The 15514-nt window shown below is 54.9% G+C and overlaps 2 protein-coding genes across 2 annotated transcripts; both read right to left on the bottom strand.

Moving 5' to 3' along the window:
- Nucleotides 1-56: 56 nt before the first annotated feature.
- On the bottom strand, nt 57-8722 carry BRICD5 (BRICHOS domain containing 5). Its single transcript, XM_060261007.1, has 6 exons — nt 8684-8722; nt 6786-6917; nt 6373-6525; nt 4875-4982; nt 2338-2491; nt 57-187 (listed from the first exon to the last, which is right to left on the bottom strand). Exons 1-6 carry the CDS (start codon nt 8720-8722, stop codon nt 93-95), a joined length of 681 nt encoding a protein of 226 aa, XP_060116990.1. The 3' UTR covers nt 57-92.
- Nucleotides 8723-10768: 2046 nt separating this feature from the next.
- On the bottom strand, nt 10769-15319 carry PGP (phosphoglycolate phosphatase). The gene is made up of 2 exons (XM_060260850.1): nt 14646-15319; nt 10769-13092 (listed from the first exon to the last, which is right to left on the bottom strand). The coding sequence occupies exons 1-2, from the start codon at nt 15283-15285 to the stop codon at nt 12767-12769; spliced, it is 966 nt and encodes a 321-aa protein (XP_060116833.1). The 5' UTR covers nt 15286-15319; the 3' UTR covers nt 10769-12766.
- Between the last annotated feature and the right edge of the window lie 195 nt (nt 15320-15514).

The raw sequence follows: 15514 nt of genomic DNA, 5'->3' as shown, positions 1-15514 counted from the left end.
CGGGGGTGGGTGACCAGGCAGCACCTGGAGGTCTCTCCTGTTGGAGTTCAAGTACCAAAGAGGGGGAGTGGGTGCTCTGGATCCTGAGCCGCTCACTCCGGAAGGTAGTAGAAGCAGATGGAGACGCAGATGTTGCTTGGGAAGCAGATGTCGATGCACAGGTAGATGAGTCGTTGCTTGGCTGGGCCTGTGATAAGAAGGGGAGGAGATTGGATTTATGTCCTGCTCTTCACTGGGAGTCTCAGAGCAGCTTACCGTCTCCTTTCCCTTCCTCTCCCCACAATAGACACCTGGTGGGGCTGAGAGAGCTCTGAGAGAACGGCTGTTTTGAGAACAGCTCTGAGAGAACTGCGACAGGCCCAAGGTCACCCAGCTGGCTGCCTGTGTAAGAGGAGTGGGGAATCAAACCCGGTTCTCCCAGGTTAGAGTCCCCTGCTCCTAACCGCTACACCAAACTGGCTCTCGGACGAAGGAGGGGACGAGCAGACTGTGAGTGAGACAGAGGCTCACATGGGGTCCTCCGCATGATGTGGCAAATAAAACCATAGGATGCTTTTTCGAACAGCAGGTTCCCTTCTTGCCCTGACCTGGATAACCCGGTAAGTCCAATCTCATTGGATCTTGGAAGCTGAGCGGGGCCGAGCCTGCCAAGTTCGTGGATGGTTGACCACCAAGGAATACCAGAGCTGGAACTCCGAGGCAAGCAATAGCAAGCCATCTCTGAAACGCCCTAGCCGCACTCGGGGCTGCCAGAAGCCCCTGTGACTTCCAAGTACCCAGGAGCACAAAAGAAGCGTCTTCCCTGTGCCTGCAGAAGGCCAGATCCACTCGGGTGCTTCCATTTCTGAGCACCTCCTTCTCCCTTCCCAGTTGAGCCATGCTGGGGGGGTGGGGGGTGGGCACTAAACAGCCAGGCCCTTCTACCTCTGCCGAGTTCAGCACAGTCTAATGATGGCTGTTTGTGTCCAGGGACGTTTTTCACACTTCTACACCACACAAAGTGACTTGGGCATCTGATGAAAGGGAGCTTTGACTCACAAGGAGCCCTAAAGTAATCTTATTTACTTCATTTATACCTAGACTTTCTCCCCAGTGGGGATCCAAAGCAGTTTACACTGGCTTCCATCTTCAGAATCTGACAAAGGGGGTTCTGACTCCAAAGCTGATCTCCTAGACTGCAGCCCAACATGGCTCATAAGAACATAAGAGAAGCCATGTTGGATCAGGCCAATGGCCCATCCAGTCCAGCACTCTGTGTCACATAAGAACATAAGAGAAGCCCTGTTGGATCAGGCCAGTGGCCCATCCAGTCCAACACTCTGTGTCACATAAGAACATAAGAGAAGCCCTGTTGGATCAGGCCAATGGCCCCTCCAGTCCAACACTCTGTGTCACACAGGGGCCAAAAAACCCAGGCACCATCAGGAGGTTCATCAGTGGGGCCAGGACACTAGAAGTCCTCCCACTGTTGCCCCTCCCAAGCACCCAGAATACCAACCATCACTGCCCTAGACATAAGAACATAAGAGAAGCCATGTTGGATCAGGCCAATGGCCCATCCAGTCCTACACCCTGTGTCACACAGTGGCCAAAAAACCCAAGTGCCATCAGGAGGTCTGCCAGTGGGGCCAGGGCACTAGAAGCCCTCCCACTGTTGCCCCCTCCAGCAACAAGAATACAGAGCCTCACTGCCCCAGACATAAGAACATAAGAGAAGCCATGTTGGATCAGGCCAATGGCCCATCCAGTCCAACACTCTGTGTCACACAGTGGCCAAAAAAACCAGGTGCCATCAGGAGGTTCATCGTGGGGCCAAAACACTAGAAGCCCTCCCACTGTGCCCCCCCCCCCAAGCACCAAGAATACAGAGCATCCCTGCCCCAGACAGAGAGTTCCATCAATATGCTGTAGCTAAGAGCCACTGATGGCTGCCCTCTGAATGATTTGGGATTGCCTTATTACGGCCGAAAAGGTAAGAGGATCTGGCTGATGCTGGGACCACAGGGATGGAGGGTGCTGGAACAGCCGTGGCACACAGCATCCTCCCCAGCAACCTTGTCCAGGACGGCTTCCCAGCACCCCCCTGCTAGCTGGAGGCACCGCAACCCAAAGCAACCTGACCCTCATGACCCAGGTAGAGAAGGCCCAGTTGCAGGAGGGGAGATGAAGGGGCCAGGGGTCCTGTCCAATGGGAGCAGAAATCCCCCTGGCCAAGGCGGCTCCCTGGGCTTCGTGTCCATCGCAGAGAGTCAACCGCTTGCTGGCTTTTCCTGCTCTTGTCCTCTTTCCTGCTTCTCTCTCCTGCCCTGGGAGGCCGCAGACCTCGTTCTAACATACCGTCTTTCTTCTTGACCCAGTAGATGGGCATTTCCTCACACAAGGAGCGGATGACTTCGCCTGCTTCCTCAGGCCGGACGGGTCTCCCCGGCACGATTCCCAGGAACTCGCGGTAGTACCTTGTCCGGTCGTTGGGAAGGGGCAACTGATCCACCTTGTGGGAAGAAGGGGGGACGTGGTGGGGTGGCCGCTACTGAGCGCAGCTCGTTCCCAGAGAAGGGGCAACCCTGACGGAACAGATCTCCAGTTCAAATTGCAGGGCCCGCTTCTGTGCAAAATGCAGCTGTGCGAGAGCCACTGCCACGTGAGTCTGTTTTGCTGTGGCACGCACGCATTGACTCCCAGCACCAGGCCGAACCCCACGCCCCCCCCAGGGATCCATTTGCGTGCGCATCATCGGGCGCAAAGTAACATCATCGGGCATGCAAAGCATGAGCGCTTGGCCCATCCCTGTGCCCGGCCCTTTCCCGCTTCAAAGGGAGCTGGAAATACCTCTTCCCAGCTCCCTCTGAAGCAGGAAAAGGCTGGGCACGGGGCAGGTCGAGCCGTGTGTTCTTTCTTCAAGAATGCACAGCTTGGCCTGCCCCTTTTTCCCCCCGACTTTGCTGAGGCTTCCTGACCTGGATGGCAGTGGGTGCGCTCAGAGCTGGGCCCTGAGCATGCTCGCTGCCACATCCCCCCGACTTCGCCGAGGCTTCCGAAGCTTGGGAAGTGAGATCGGGAAAGTAGCGAGCGCAGCACGTAAGGAGAGGGGGTACCTCGTGGCACCCCTAGGCCAGGAGGCGCCCTAGGTGGCTGTCTACTTCGCCTGCTCCCATGTGCTGGCGAAGTAGACCACACAGATTCCTGTGCTTTCTTCCCCAGAGGAAGCCACACGGTGACTTCCCCGGCAGGGAACCCAAGTCCAAATTCCGCCTAACACACCTCTCCAACTCATCTGAGGGCTGTCAGAGGCCTTCCCCCATAGATAGATCCAAGGGGGCAGCCGTGCTGGTCTGAAGCAGCTGAACAAAGCAGGAGTCAAGTGGCACCTTTAAGACCAAACAAGTTTTATTCAGAATGTAAGCTTTCGTGCGCTCTCTAAGCACATCTCATCAGACGAGGGGATCAGGTGTTGTGGCTGGAATACATGCAGTTTGTCGATGAAGAGGGCAAACTGACTGATCACATGGCCACATAAAACAGTGTGGCTTGGCCATTTGGTCCGGATAGCCCTAAAAGGTAATTAAATTCCCTGCCAAATGGCTTTTATGGCTATCCAGACCAAATGGCCAAGCCACACTGTTCTATGTGGCCATGTCATCATGTGATTTGCCCTCTTCATCGACAAACTGCATGTATTCCGGTCACAACACCTGATCCCCCTCGTCCGATGAAGTGTGCTTAGAGAGCACTCGAAAGCTTACGTTCTAAATAAAACTTAGTTGGTCTTAAAGGTACCCCTTGACTCCTGCTTTGTTCAACTTCCCCCATAGAGCGCCCTCCACATTTTCCTGCCCGATCCCTTGCTCCGAAGCCCCAAAGGGGACTGAGTCCCCTGCCAAGAGAGACGGCTCTTCTGGCCTTAGAAAGGGACCCTGCTTCCTGGGGCTCTCCCTCCGGGCACAGGGAGCCAGAAGACCACTCTCCGCTCCTGGCAAGCTCTGCGTTAGCAGGACCATCGGGCAGATCACATTCCCGATGTGGTTTCAGTGTTGGAGGGGGAGTCTCGGGAGAGCTGGCAAGGGGCAGTGGCTGCCAAATGGAAGGGGGAGCCGTAAACCAATGCCGCCTTGAGCTTTGTTCTGACATTCGCAGGAAACAGGGCCCTCTGTCTTCCCGAAACCAGACCTCTGCCCTCTCCCTTTGCTGGAGCTATTAACATTTTGCCTGAAAGGCCATGAGAGATCATTCCTCGGGCTTATTTCGCTGAGGAAGGGCTGACAAGAGCCCCTTTGTTTGCAGGCTTTTACCGGAATTGCCACAAGCCGGTAACACAATCCCCCACACCCTGGTTGGATATGCTCCTCCTGCTACACCATTGTCTGTTGAGGGAAGCAGCCCGGCCAGTCCGACCGAGAGGGACCATGAAATCTCGGAGAGCCGCTACCAGAGCAGACAGGGCTGGGTTGGATAGGCAGACCAGGGATCCAGTTCTTTATAAAGCATCTCCATATCCCCCCCAGCCTTCACCAGGTCATTCCCATCAGAGCTCCAAAATGGCCTTCTTGTGTTTCCTCCCGTTGTGGCAGCCACATGCCTGGACGCTCCCCACAGGGTATGGAAGGGGTGTTAACCTGTTTCCTCAAGGACCTGGTACTCAAGAGGTACACTGCCTCAGTACAGGGAGGCTCCATTTAGCCAGTAGGACTCCACCCTCCATGTTTGCACAACCCCCTTGGAAAGTCATTTGAACAAGGGGCCATCGCTATCCATGCCTGGGAAAGGGACGCCCCTTGCTTCCCAGACGGAAGAGCCAATGGCTGTAACCTTTTCATAAAGGGGCTGTGGCTAGGGGTCGTGTCCCGGCGGCTGGGGGTTCTGTAGAGGCTGCTCACCCGGTGCTGGGAAAGATCGAAAGACACCTGCACGGTCTCCCAGTCCTGGCCGTCCATCATTCTCAGGTAACAGTTCTTTTGCTCAGCAGGCTTGTAGCAAACATAACCCTGTGCAGAGGAGATGAGACAGAGGGCTGGATCCACCCAGAGCGATCCGGAGTACAGCACAAATCGCAAAGCCTCTGCCCGCATTCCCCTACCCAGAGGCTGTTTTCTGAGCTAGCCAGGTTCTGATTCCCCCCCCCCCTCACCCCCCAAGTGGCTACTTCCTGAACAGGAAGGGGCCGGGGCCCAATCTTATCATATCTCGGAAGGTAAGTAAGGTCAGCCCCATGCCACAGAGCCAGCCCCATGGCACAGAGTGTTAAAGCTGCAGTACTGCAGTCCTAAGCTCTGCTCATGACCTGAGTTCAATCCCAGCGGAAGCTGGTTCAGGTAGCCGGCACAAGGCTGACTCAGCCTTCCCTCCTTTCGAGGTTGGTAAAAGGATTGCCCAGCTTGCTGGGGGGGGGGGGGGCTGAAGAAGGCAATGGCTAAACCCACCCCGTAAAAAGTCTGCCGTGAAAACATTGTGAAAGCAACGTCACCCCAGAGTCGGAAACGACTGGTGCTTGCCCAGGGGACCTTTCCTTTCCTTCCTTTTCCGGAAGAGTCCCGTGGCGCAGAGTGGGAAAGCTGCAGTACTGCAGTCCTAAGCTCTGCTCACGACCTGAGTTCAATCCCTGGCGGAATCTGGGTTTTCAGGTAGCCGGCTCCAGGTTGACTCAGCCTTCCCTCCTTCTGAGGTCGGTCAAATGAGCCCCCAGCTTGCTGGGGGGAAAGCGTAGATGACTGGGGAAGGCAATGGCAAACCACCCCGTAAAAAGTCTGCCGTGAAAACGTTGTGAAAGCAGCGTCACCCCAGAGTCAGAAACAACTGGTGCTTGCGCAGGGGACTTTTCCTTTCCTTCCTTTTCCAGAAGAGCCCTGTGGCGCAGAGTGAGAAAGCTGCAGTACTGCAGTCCTAAGCTCTGCTCACGACCTGAGTTCAATCCCTGGCGGAATCTGGGTTTTCAGGTAGCCGGCTCCAGGTTGACTCAGCCTTCCCTCCTTCTGAGGTCGGTCAAATGAGCCCCCAGCTTGCTGGGGGGAAAGCGTAGATGACTGGGGAAGGCAATGGCAAACCACCCCGTAAAAAGTCTGCCGTGAAAACGTTGTGAAAGCAACGTCACCCCAGAGTCAGAAACGACTGGTGCTTGCACAGGGGACTACCTTGACCTTTTTATAGAAGGTCAACTCTGGCAAGGACTGGGACGCAGGGGCAGACTTTATTTAGCCCCCTCCCTGAATATCCTCCAGGCCCCCAGTAGGGGTCAGTCACCAGAGGTCACCATGACTTCCAGGTGCACACACACGCAATGTACCTCCCCCCCCCCCCCAAAAGCCCTTCCCTATTGTGGGTCTGTGTGGGAGAGACATTCTGCACCCCCAAAAGGCAGCCAGTGACTGGTACACTCACATTCTTGCCATCAAACAGGACTGCTGTGGTGCGGTTACTTGAGGAAGTGACATAATAAGTAACGGTGTTCCTGGACTTGTCCACAAAGGCCGACTGGTTCATCTGGGACCCCGGGCGGTTTTGGAAGTTTAAGCGCACCACTTGAAAAAGAGGCTGACGGAAAGAGCATGGTGGTAATTCAACAGGGAGAGCAAACGAGCCATGTGGCTCCGGCCCTCTCGCATCACCCCTGAGGCCCATCTCTCAGCAACTTGTGAGAATTCATGTGCCCAAAGGGAATAGAGGAGGAAGGGAAAGAGACCCCGAAGAGCCGCTTCCAGTCCCAGGAGATGGTGCTAAGAGAGACGGACCAAAACCTGGCACTGCATCAGGCTGGGAAATGGGGAAGCAAAGCACGAGCTCCCCTTCTTTACCTTGGAAGAGCTTTGGGTGAAGCGGAGCACCCCCGCCACAGCGATGCAGGTAATCACACACGCCAGAATCACAGAGAGGATGAGCCAAAATATCCTGGGAGGACTTTTGCCTTCTGGTTGGGCCTGCTTCTCCTAAAGAGGCAAAGGAAACAGCAGCGGGGACACGCTGAGATCACCATAGAAAGTCACACACACATCACTCCCTTCCCCCAAGAAAACAAACTTTCAAACATTGCTCGTTCTCCCAGGTTAAGGCATACGGTGTATTTCAGCTGGCTTGGCCCATAATCTTGCAATCACGTTCCCCCTTCTCTGCAAATCAGTACTGCCAATTTAAGTGTTATGCCTTGTGCAAAACCGTCAAGATCTCAAGAAGTGTGAAGATTACCCATTTCTAACAGTCTTCACACCGTGCTGGAATGTTAAAGATGGCCAATATCGAAATAATTCAGCACTGCCCTGTACATTTTTAAATACTTAACAAGTGCCACACAACGCGTGAAACCAACACACAAATTTCAGGCGGATGAAGTGTAACAGACACTTTACCAAGGAGCTGGGATTGGTTGGTTTGGGCAAGGCCTTCGACAACAGAAAAACCTTTCAGACAACTGAACAAAGTTTGTATCTCGTGGCGGTTTTAAGACAAGCAAAGTTGAATTCTGAATATAAGCTTTCGCGGGCACGCACTGAGGAAATGTGCACACACACAAAAGCTTATACCCAGGATTACACTTTATTGGTCTTCAAGAAGAAGATATTGGATTTCTATCCCGCCCTCCACTCCAAAGAGTCTCAGAGCGGCTCACAATCTCCTTTCCCTTCCTCCCCCACAACAGACACCCTGTGAGGTAGATGAAGATATTAGATTTATATCCCGCCCTCCACTCCTAAGAGTGTCAGAGCGGCTCACAATCTCCTTCCCCTTCCTCCCCCACAACAGACACCCTGTGAGGTAGATGAGGATAATGGATTTATATCCCGCCCTCCACTCCGAAGAGTCTCAGAGCGGCTCACAATCTCCTTTCCCTTCCTCCCCCACAACAGACACCCTCTGTGAGGTGGGTGGGGCTGGAGACGGCTCTCACAGCAGCTGCCCTTTCAAGGACAACTTCTGCCAGAGCTATGGCTGACCCAAGGCCATGCTAGCAGGTGCAAGTGGAGGAGTGGGGAATCAAACCTGGTTCTCCCAGATAAGAGTCCGCACACTTAACCACTACACCAAACTTGCCCCCCAAGGTGCCATTGCATCTAAACCTTAAACTTTGTTGGTCTTAAAGGTGCCACTTGACTCTTGCTTTGTTCTACTGCTTCAGACCAATGCGGCTGCCCTCCTGGATCTATCTTAAGAGCAACAGTAACCCACCTGAGTCTGCTTTCAGCCAACTGTTTGCCATTTTATTTTGCCTGACTGTGCAAAACAAGCATTGGCAGTTTTGTTGCTGTTACACATGGTAGGGTGTTCCGTAGCATGTAGAAATCTGATTACAGCAGCAGATATGTACAAGCTAGGCCTCACACCAGCAGTGTCTTCCAGATCTGCGCCAGTGTGTTGGAGCAATGAAAGGCCTTGATCCAAAGCATCGTTTCTCCCCCTTTTACTTAAAAAAAAACACATTACTTTGCCTCTCCGTGGATGTGCTCCAGTGACCTCCAGAGCCCAACATTTTGAGACCAAAATCCGAAATCCAGAGAGCAGTGGCCACCCCAACTCATTCACTTGGGACAAAATCCACTGGGAATTTCTTGTGTGGTCTTCTGTGTAATTATCCCATTTTAAAAATTATTTTATAAAAAAGCAAGCCAGGTGAGAAACAGAGAGGCCAAGGCGAGCCTCAAGGCTTTTTGGCTAGTGCCAAGAAGCGGTTGTTGGGGGTGGGGGGGGGCAGAGGACTCACCGAAAGTGGGGTGGGGTGGGCAGCCACCGGCTCCTCCATTCTTCCACGCTGGACGCAGCCTCCTGCAACTCCGTCCTCGGACAATGTCGAGGTTGTGCATGATCAGACAGTCCTCAGAATCTGGGTAGAAACCTGAGATTGTGCCCGTCGGGGCCAGGTAGGCTGCCCACCCTGGCACTTCAGCTTGGAGAGAGACGCGTGGAGGTGAAACCTTAGACTCCCTCGAAGGGAGGGGGAAGCTGCAGAGAGACGTTGTCCCGGGGAGGGCAATGCCCTGCCTGTCTTCCTTGGCAAGACAGCCAAAGCATTCATGGGCAACACAATCGGGGGCTTTGTCTTGGACTTTTATGTGCTGGCGGGCACCACAAATATTGGCTGGGCCACTCTTGAATTGAGGAGAGGGAAGCATAAAAAGCGCAGGGGAGAGGGGCAGCAAAAGTGGTGAAGACTGAGAAATGCCCACACAGATGCGCCCTGGAGGACACGGTCCCAGGGCCCCCTGTCATTCACACAGCCCATCTTCAGCTCCTCTCTGATGCTTGAGAATTCACAAGTCTCCCTCAGCAAGAATTGTGGATTTATACCCCGCCCTTCTCCCTGAACGAGACTCAGAGCGGCTTACAATCTCCTCCCCCCACAGCAGACACCCTGTGAGGTGGGTGGGGCTGAGAGGGCTCTCCCAGCAGCTGCCCTTTCAAGGACAACTCCTATGGCAGCTATGGCTGACCCAAGGCCGTTCCAGCAGGTGCAAGTGGAGGAGTGGGTTCTCCCAGATAAGAGTCCGCACACTTCACCAAACTGGCTCAACACCAGTCAGCAGATGAATGGTTGTTTCTGCACTCCACATAGCAGGGGAAGGGGAAGGTTGTTTTAACAGGGATTTCAGAAGGCTACTGTCGGCTTCAGTGGTTAGAAGGAATGCCACAAGACATTGGGGCAGGGTGAACACCCTAGGTGGGAGGAGACTCCACCAGAGAGATGGTAAACGGAGGCCCCCTCATTGCATCCTGGGTCAAGAGCATCACAAGTCCTAGAACTGCTTCCACGAAAACCAATTTGTTTTAATCTGCCGTCTTGAGTTTTGGTCCCTTTTACCTTTCAGGCAGCTACTGGTCTCCCCTAGACCGGAGACACAGTTAAGGAGGAAGCAATTCCGTATTGTGGAACCAAGTAAGGCCACAAGAAGGTGAGGAGCTATGCACTGGGACCCTTTCAAACATGCCTAAGACACAGTCGACCCATGACGGGGCACTGTGTTAGTGTCTGTAGGAGGAGAAGAGCAAGAGTCCAGGAGACAGAACTTGTGGCCTCAGGCGGGAAGCCGTCGTGACTCTAAAGAAGAGAGCAGTGACTCAAGAAGGCCCCGCCCCTGCCACGATTTTTGTTCTTCTTTAAGATGCTTTAAGACCCTTTTGCTCTTCTGCTGTTGCAGCCGAAGCGGGCTGGCTCCCATGGTCCCCCAGCACCCTGAGATGGCCAAAGGGCTCAGGAATTTCCATCGGGAGCTTGTCCCGAGAGCCAGGGCCAGGCGAAGAGGACAGCCTGTCATCGGCCTCGCTTGTGCTTTTATGAAGCGCCTGCCGTCTTTCAGTCCTGTGCTATTCCGTCTGGCAGAAGATCACACCGCCTTCCCACCCTGCAGCTTGAGACCCGCTGGAAACAAAAGCTCCGGCAGCAGGGGAAGAGAGAAGCAGGGAATGCTTTTATGCTGGCACGCTCGTCCGCAGGCTTCCGAGTTCAGGCAGGCACATCTGTGCCTTTCGCGGCTCCAGGCTGATGCTGGACAGATTTTGCTCTGGCAAAAGCATCGCTGGAATGCCTGTACTGCACACCTGCTTTCGTGGCCAAAGACGTCCTTTCATGATTCTAAATGACTAAGAACAAAAATCAGAGATTCCACTTTCTGATATGTAACCGAAGGCTCCAGTGAGAAAGGAACTTGTTTCAAAAGCAGATCCCAGGTTTGGGAGCAAAGTGCAGTTGGAGCATCGCTCACCAGCGCTAATAAATTATGCTGCTATCAGGGGATGGATTTTAAAAGAGTACCACCAAATGATTTAAAATTAAAAGACGACAAACACCAGGTTCAGTGAGACCTTATGTTTAATGTGACTCCAAGTTCCCCACCATGCATTTCCCACAGGCCGCTGGGTCACCAACCAGTTTTCTCACCAGCAGCTTCATAAGCAAAGGTCGGAAACAAGTTAAAAGAGGTAACAGGTTCTGTAATCTGGGAAACAGGTTTGAGCGGCACCCGACAGGGTTTAAACAACATTTATCATGTTCTCTACATTTTCCTGAATCTCCAAAGAATTGCATAAGCACAACTACTGGGCGGGGGGGAGCAGGGAGCATGATGTGCTATTTTCAAGTTAGTCCAGACAGAAACAAAGGGTTCTAAGTGTCGAACAACATTTAACAGACAGCCTAAAGAGAAAAAGCTTTCTGTTAGAAAACATTACAAGTGAATGGGTGGAATCACCGTGCAGCTTTTTAACACTTCAAAGAGGTACCATTGATAGTAGAAACATTGAGACGTACTGTATCAGTGCAAAAGACTTTCCACTATGGACAACACAATTATTGCTGTACAGAGGGGTGGCAAAGTTAGCACACGTTTCACCTGTTTGCGACACGAGCACAGTAATCGGCACTGTCACAAGGTCAAAGATGTTTGGGCTGCGCTGGAAAGGAGAAACAAAGCACTCTCTCTCCACCGCCAGAAGAGAGGACCTGCTCTTCCTTAATCTACAGATCCCGTTTCTTGAGACGTTACATAATTTGGCGGTTAGTGCCACAAGCACAAAGCTACCTGGGCAGCTGGAGAAGTGCAATTCATCCTATTTGCCACAAAACTGCAAAGCAACATGGCTTCAGCTTCCACCGGCACCAAGGTGGATCTCCAAAGGATTCCCGCCCCCCCCCCCCCCATGAACCTGGGAGGAAGATTTTAACAGGAAGCACCACACAAGCGGCTGCACTTGCTTCGTCAGGATGGACTCCAAAATGGCCAGAGAGGAAAACTGCACCTGTTCATGCCACAGAAATCCCACCACAGGCCCAGCTGTTCCCAGCAGGTGACCTGGGCTGGGTAGCTCTCTCCTGCATCTCAGCTCTCTCCTGCATCTCTCTCCTGCATCTCAGCTTTCTTCTGCAGCTCTCTCCTGCATCTCAGCTTTCTCCTGCAGCTCAGATTCATCACTTTCTGCTAGACCTAAAGGAAAGCATGGCTCATTTTAATTAGCACAGTTACAACTCTGAAGTGCCCAGGTGTTTAGTCTGCAGATTACACAGGTGCTGCCGTGGTGTGTAACTGAAGAATTCCAGGAAGATCTCTAGAAATCAAGTATTTCTCTCTCTCTCCCCTCTTCCCCCCGACCCATAAAACTGATGTGCAATATATATTATAGTCAATTTTAAAAACAGACATATGTAGTTTTTTCCTAACTCTAAACACACATATATCTAACGAGAAGGAACACGCCACAAAGACAGATTTGTGTTTTGCGTATTGGTTGCAGTTCGAGGTGAGGGAGAAAGGGAGGGCGACAAAACCACTAGACGCACACTTACACACGTGTGGCTTCTTTCCCCCTGAAATCATACCTGCCTAAAACTGGCCCTGAGTAAGCATCAAAGCAAAGCTTAAAATCAAGTTCTAGAGCGAAATGCCCTCAAACTACTCAATTCCCTGAATTCCCAAAGAGTCGGCGATCGTTTCCAGAAGAAACCATCCCGCAAGGTGCCCGAGAACCCCCTTCAGCCCAACTGAGCAAAATTCTACCCTGACACTTTTAACACTGCAGACGTACTGTTGATGCTTTCATGACGTCTGAGAGTGGACTGACACAACGTGCTTCCCTCTTTGTTCCAAAGTGCATTTTTTAAAAAAGGAATTTGTAAACAGAGGACTCGAAAGTTAGGTGCTAAAAGCATCTCCAATGTGCAAGCAGCAATTATGTACATTACAGTAACCGAGGAGAGATTATCACCCTCGGATTGCCTAAGGAGGGGGGGGGGGGAGCGGGGGAAGAAGGAGAGGGGAAATAGCTTCTAAGAAGCTGGAAAACGGTTTCCCTTTATCTACGCCTTCAGAGGGAGGAGAAGGTCGGCGATGCTGTCGACATAGTAGTCAGGCACCATCTTCCTCCTCTCGGGGCAGCTGCTCTCCAGGTGGCTCTGGACCTCCTCCAAGGTGCTGACGCCCGTGAGGGTGAGCAGCGTGGTCAGGCCGCAGTTGTTCCCCATGAGGATGTCTGTGTCCAAGCGGTCGCCCACCATGATGGTGCGGGAGGGGTCGATGTTGAACTCGCTCGCCACGCACTCAAAGATGTATTGGCTGGGCTTGCCAATGACAAAAGCCTCGCGCTCCGCCGCAGTCTCCACCGCTTTGACCAGGCAGCCAGTTCCTGAGGAGGTAAAAAGAAAGGCTCGGTCAACAGAACGCCCGGCTGTCCACAGGACCCTGCAGCGAGGGACCCGCCCAGTGTCAGAACCCAGTTATGCTTCCCAAAGACAACGGGAAAGGGGGGTGAAGCACAAAGCAAGCACCAGACAGGGAACTTCTCACTGTTGTTCCCACTGCCACTTAAGCCCTCCAAGTACACACCGCAGCAGGCCAACCCAGGACAGCTGGATCCTGCCTACAGCTGCTGCCACAGCCTCCCCTGCTTCTCATCACCTCTGCTTTACTCGCACTTACGGCTTCTGTTTTTATACTACTGAGAACCACTCTGAGTCCTGCTTTGTGGGAAAGATGCAAATCAATTTCAAAAACCAGCCGATTAAAAATCCAGCTGTCCATTTCTCAAAACCATTTGCTGAGGGGCAGAAAAGGGGTCCACAGGCACCAGGCGGGGGGGGGGGGGCTGTTCTAGGGCACTACAGAGGCCCTCCCCAAACCTCCAAGGATTCACCCCTTCTTAAAAATGCCTGGTAGGAAGCAGGAAAGCTGCCCATAGCTGGGGGTGGGGGGCAGAACCCTGTTCTTGGCATTACAGTCCCTCCCCTCCCCCAAACCTCCACTTGGCAGGAGGCAGGAAAGGCCATGCTGCCTCTGTGCATCCAGCTGGGGACCCTGCCCTAGGCTGCTGCCCTGAAGTCCCCTTCAAGACAAGCGGTGGGCAGGGCGCTGCCTCCCTTTGGAGCTCCTGGCCCCACCCCCAAAGGCCCCAGCTCGACAACCCTAGTTGGGAGGTAGGGTAGGAAGGGAGGGATGGAGAGAGAGGGAGGGAGGGAGGAAGGAAAGAGGGAGGGGGAGGGAGGAATGGACAGAGAAAGGGGGAGAGGGAGGAAGGGGGGGAGAGGAAGGATGAGGGAGGGAGGAAGAGGGAGGGGGGAAAGGAAGGAAGGATGAGGAAGGAGGGAGAGGAAGGGAGGAAGAGGGAGGAAGGGAAGGAAGCGAGGGAGGGAGGAAGAGGAAGGAAGGATGAGGAAGGGAGGGAGGAAAAGGAAGGAAGGATGAGGAAGGGAGGAAGGAGGGAGAGGATGGGAGGAAGGAAGTGAGGGAGGGGGGGGAGAGGAAGGGAGGGGGGAGAGGAAGGAAGGAGGGAGAGAGAGAAAAGGCGGGGAGGAAGGAGGGAGAGGAAGGAAGGATGAGGAAGGAGGGAGAGGAAAGGAGGAAGAGGGAGGAAGGGAAGGAAGCGAGGGAGGGAGGAAGAGGATGGGAGGAAGGAAGTGAGGGAGGGGGAGAGGGGGGAGAGGAAGGAAGGAGGGAGAGGAAGGGGGAGGAAGGAGGGAGAGGGAGGAAGGGCGGGAGGAAGAGGAAGGAAGGGATGGAGAGAAGGAGGAAGGAAGGAAGGAATGGAGGGAGAGGGGGAGAGGAAGGGTGGGAGGAAGGGAGGAAGGAAGTGAGGGAGGGGGGGAGAGGAAGGGATGGAGAGAGGGAGGAAGGAAAGAGGGAGAGGGAGGAGGGGATGGGGAGAGGGAGGAAGGGCGGGTGGGGCGCTGCCTCCCTCCGTACCGGGCACGGCGCTCCCTCCCTCGAGGGGCAGGCGGTGGTCGCGGTTGGTGGCGACGAGGAGGCAGGCGGGCTCGGGGCCGGGCTCTGGGCGCAGGAGGTAGCGCAGGGCGAGGCAGAGCTTGCCGTAGGAGAAGTGCTCGTCGTAGCCCACGAGGACGGCGCGCACGGCGGGGTCGAGGGGGGCGCGGGCGCCGAAGTGGGCGGAGTCGGGCGGGGGGGCGGGGCCTGCGCCCAGGTGGGCCACGCCCGCGGCCTGGAGCTCGGAGCTGAGGGCGGCCCCGCCCAGCACGTAGGCGGAGCCTCCGGGGGGGAGGGCGTGGCTGAGGTAGCGCGCGGCGCAGTAGGCGGAGCCGAAGACCTGGCGGGGCTCGGCGGGCGGGAAGCCCAGGCGCCGCAGCTTCTCCACGTAGGCCACGCGCGTGCGCGAGGAGTTGTTGGTGACGTAGCACAGCTGCTTCCCGCCCAGGGGCGGCGCGGCCTCCAGCAGCAGCTTCAGCGCCTCAGGCGCGCCCGGCACCGCCGACTCGCCCCGCCACAGCACCCCGTCGCAGTCGAAGAGCACCGCGTCCGCCCCGGCCAGCACCGACCGCGCCGTGTCCGCGTCCAGCCGCTCGCACCACTTCTTGGCAGCCGCCGCCATGACGGGGAAGCTGGACGGAACCTTCTGAGGGGAAGCGCGCCTCCAACCGCCGCGCCTGCCCCTCACGCCCGGCGGCGACGCCCATTGGCTGAGCGCGGGGCGGCCTCGCCCTCATTGGTCCGACGAGGAGCGCCGGCCCCGCCCCCGCCAGTCTTCAAGGAGACTCGGAGGCCAAGCTCCAAGCGCCGCTCGGCCCCCGACCGCCTCGGACGCTCATTGGCTGAGATGG

The sequence above is a fragment of the Heteronotia binoei genome, chromosome 20 (genome assembly GCF_032191835.1).
Source record: "Heteronotia binoei isolate CCM8104 ecotype False Entrance Well chromosome 20, APGP_CSIRO_Hbin_v1, whole genome shotgun sequence".
Taxonomy (NCBI): domain Eukaryota; kingdom Metazoa; phylum Chordata; class Lepidosauria; order Squamata; family Gekkonidae; genus Heteronotia; species Heteronotia binoei.
This window is presented reverse-complemented; position numbering and strand designations above follow the sequence as displayed.

Bases quoted from the DNA above. Each gene is read 5' to 3' on its own strand.
- BRICD5 (XM_060261007.1), bottom strand. From the start codon at position 8,722: ATGGAGGAGCCGGTGGCTGCCCACCCCACCCCACTTTCG. The intron at 6,526-6,785 runs GTAAAGAAGGGG...TCTTTCCGTCAG, and splicing joins TCACCCAAAGCTCTTCCAAG to CCTCTTTTTCAAGTGGTGCG. The intron at 2,492-4,874 runs GTGAGCAGCCTC...TCTTCCCACAAG, and splicing joins TCGATCTTTCCCAGCACCGG to GTGGATCAGTTGCCCCTTCC.
- PGP (XM_060260850.1), bottom strand. From the start codon at position 15,285: ATGGCGGCGGCTGCCAAGAAGTGGTGCGAGCGGCTGGACGCGGACACG. The intron at 13,093-14,645 runs GTACGGAGGGAG...TTACCTCCTCAG, and splicing joins GGGAGGGAGCGCCGTGCCCG to GAACTGGCTGCCTGGTCAAA.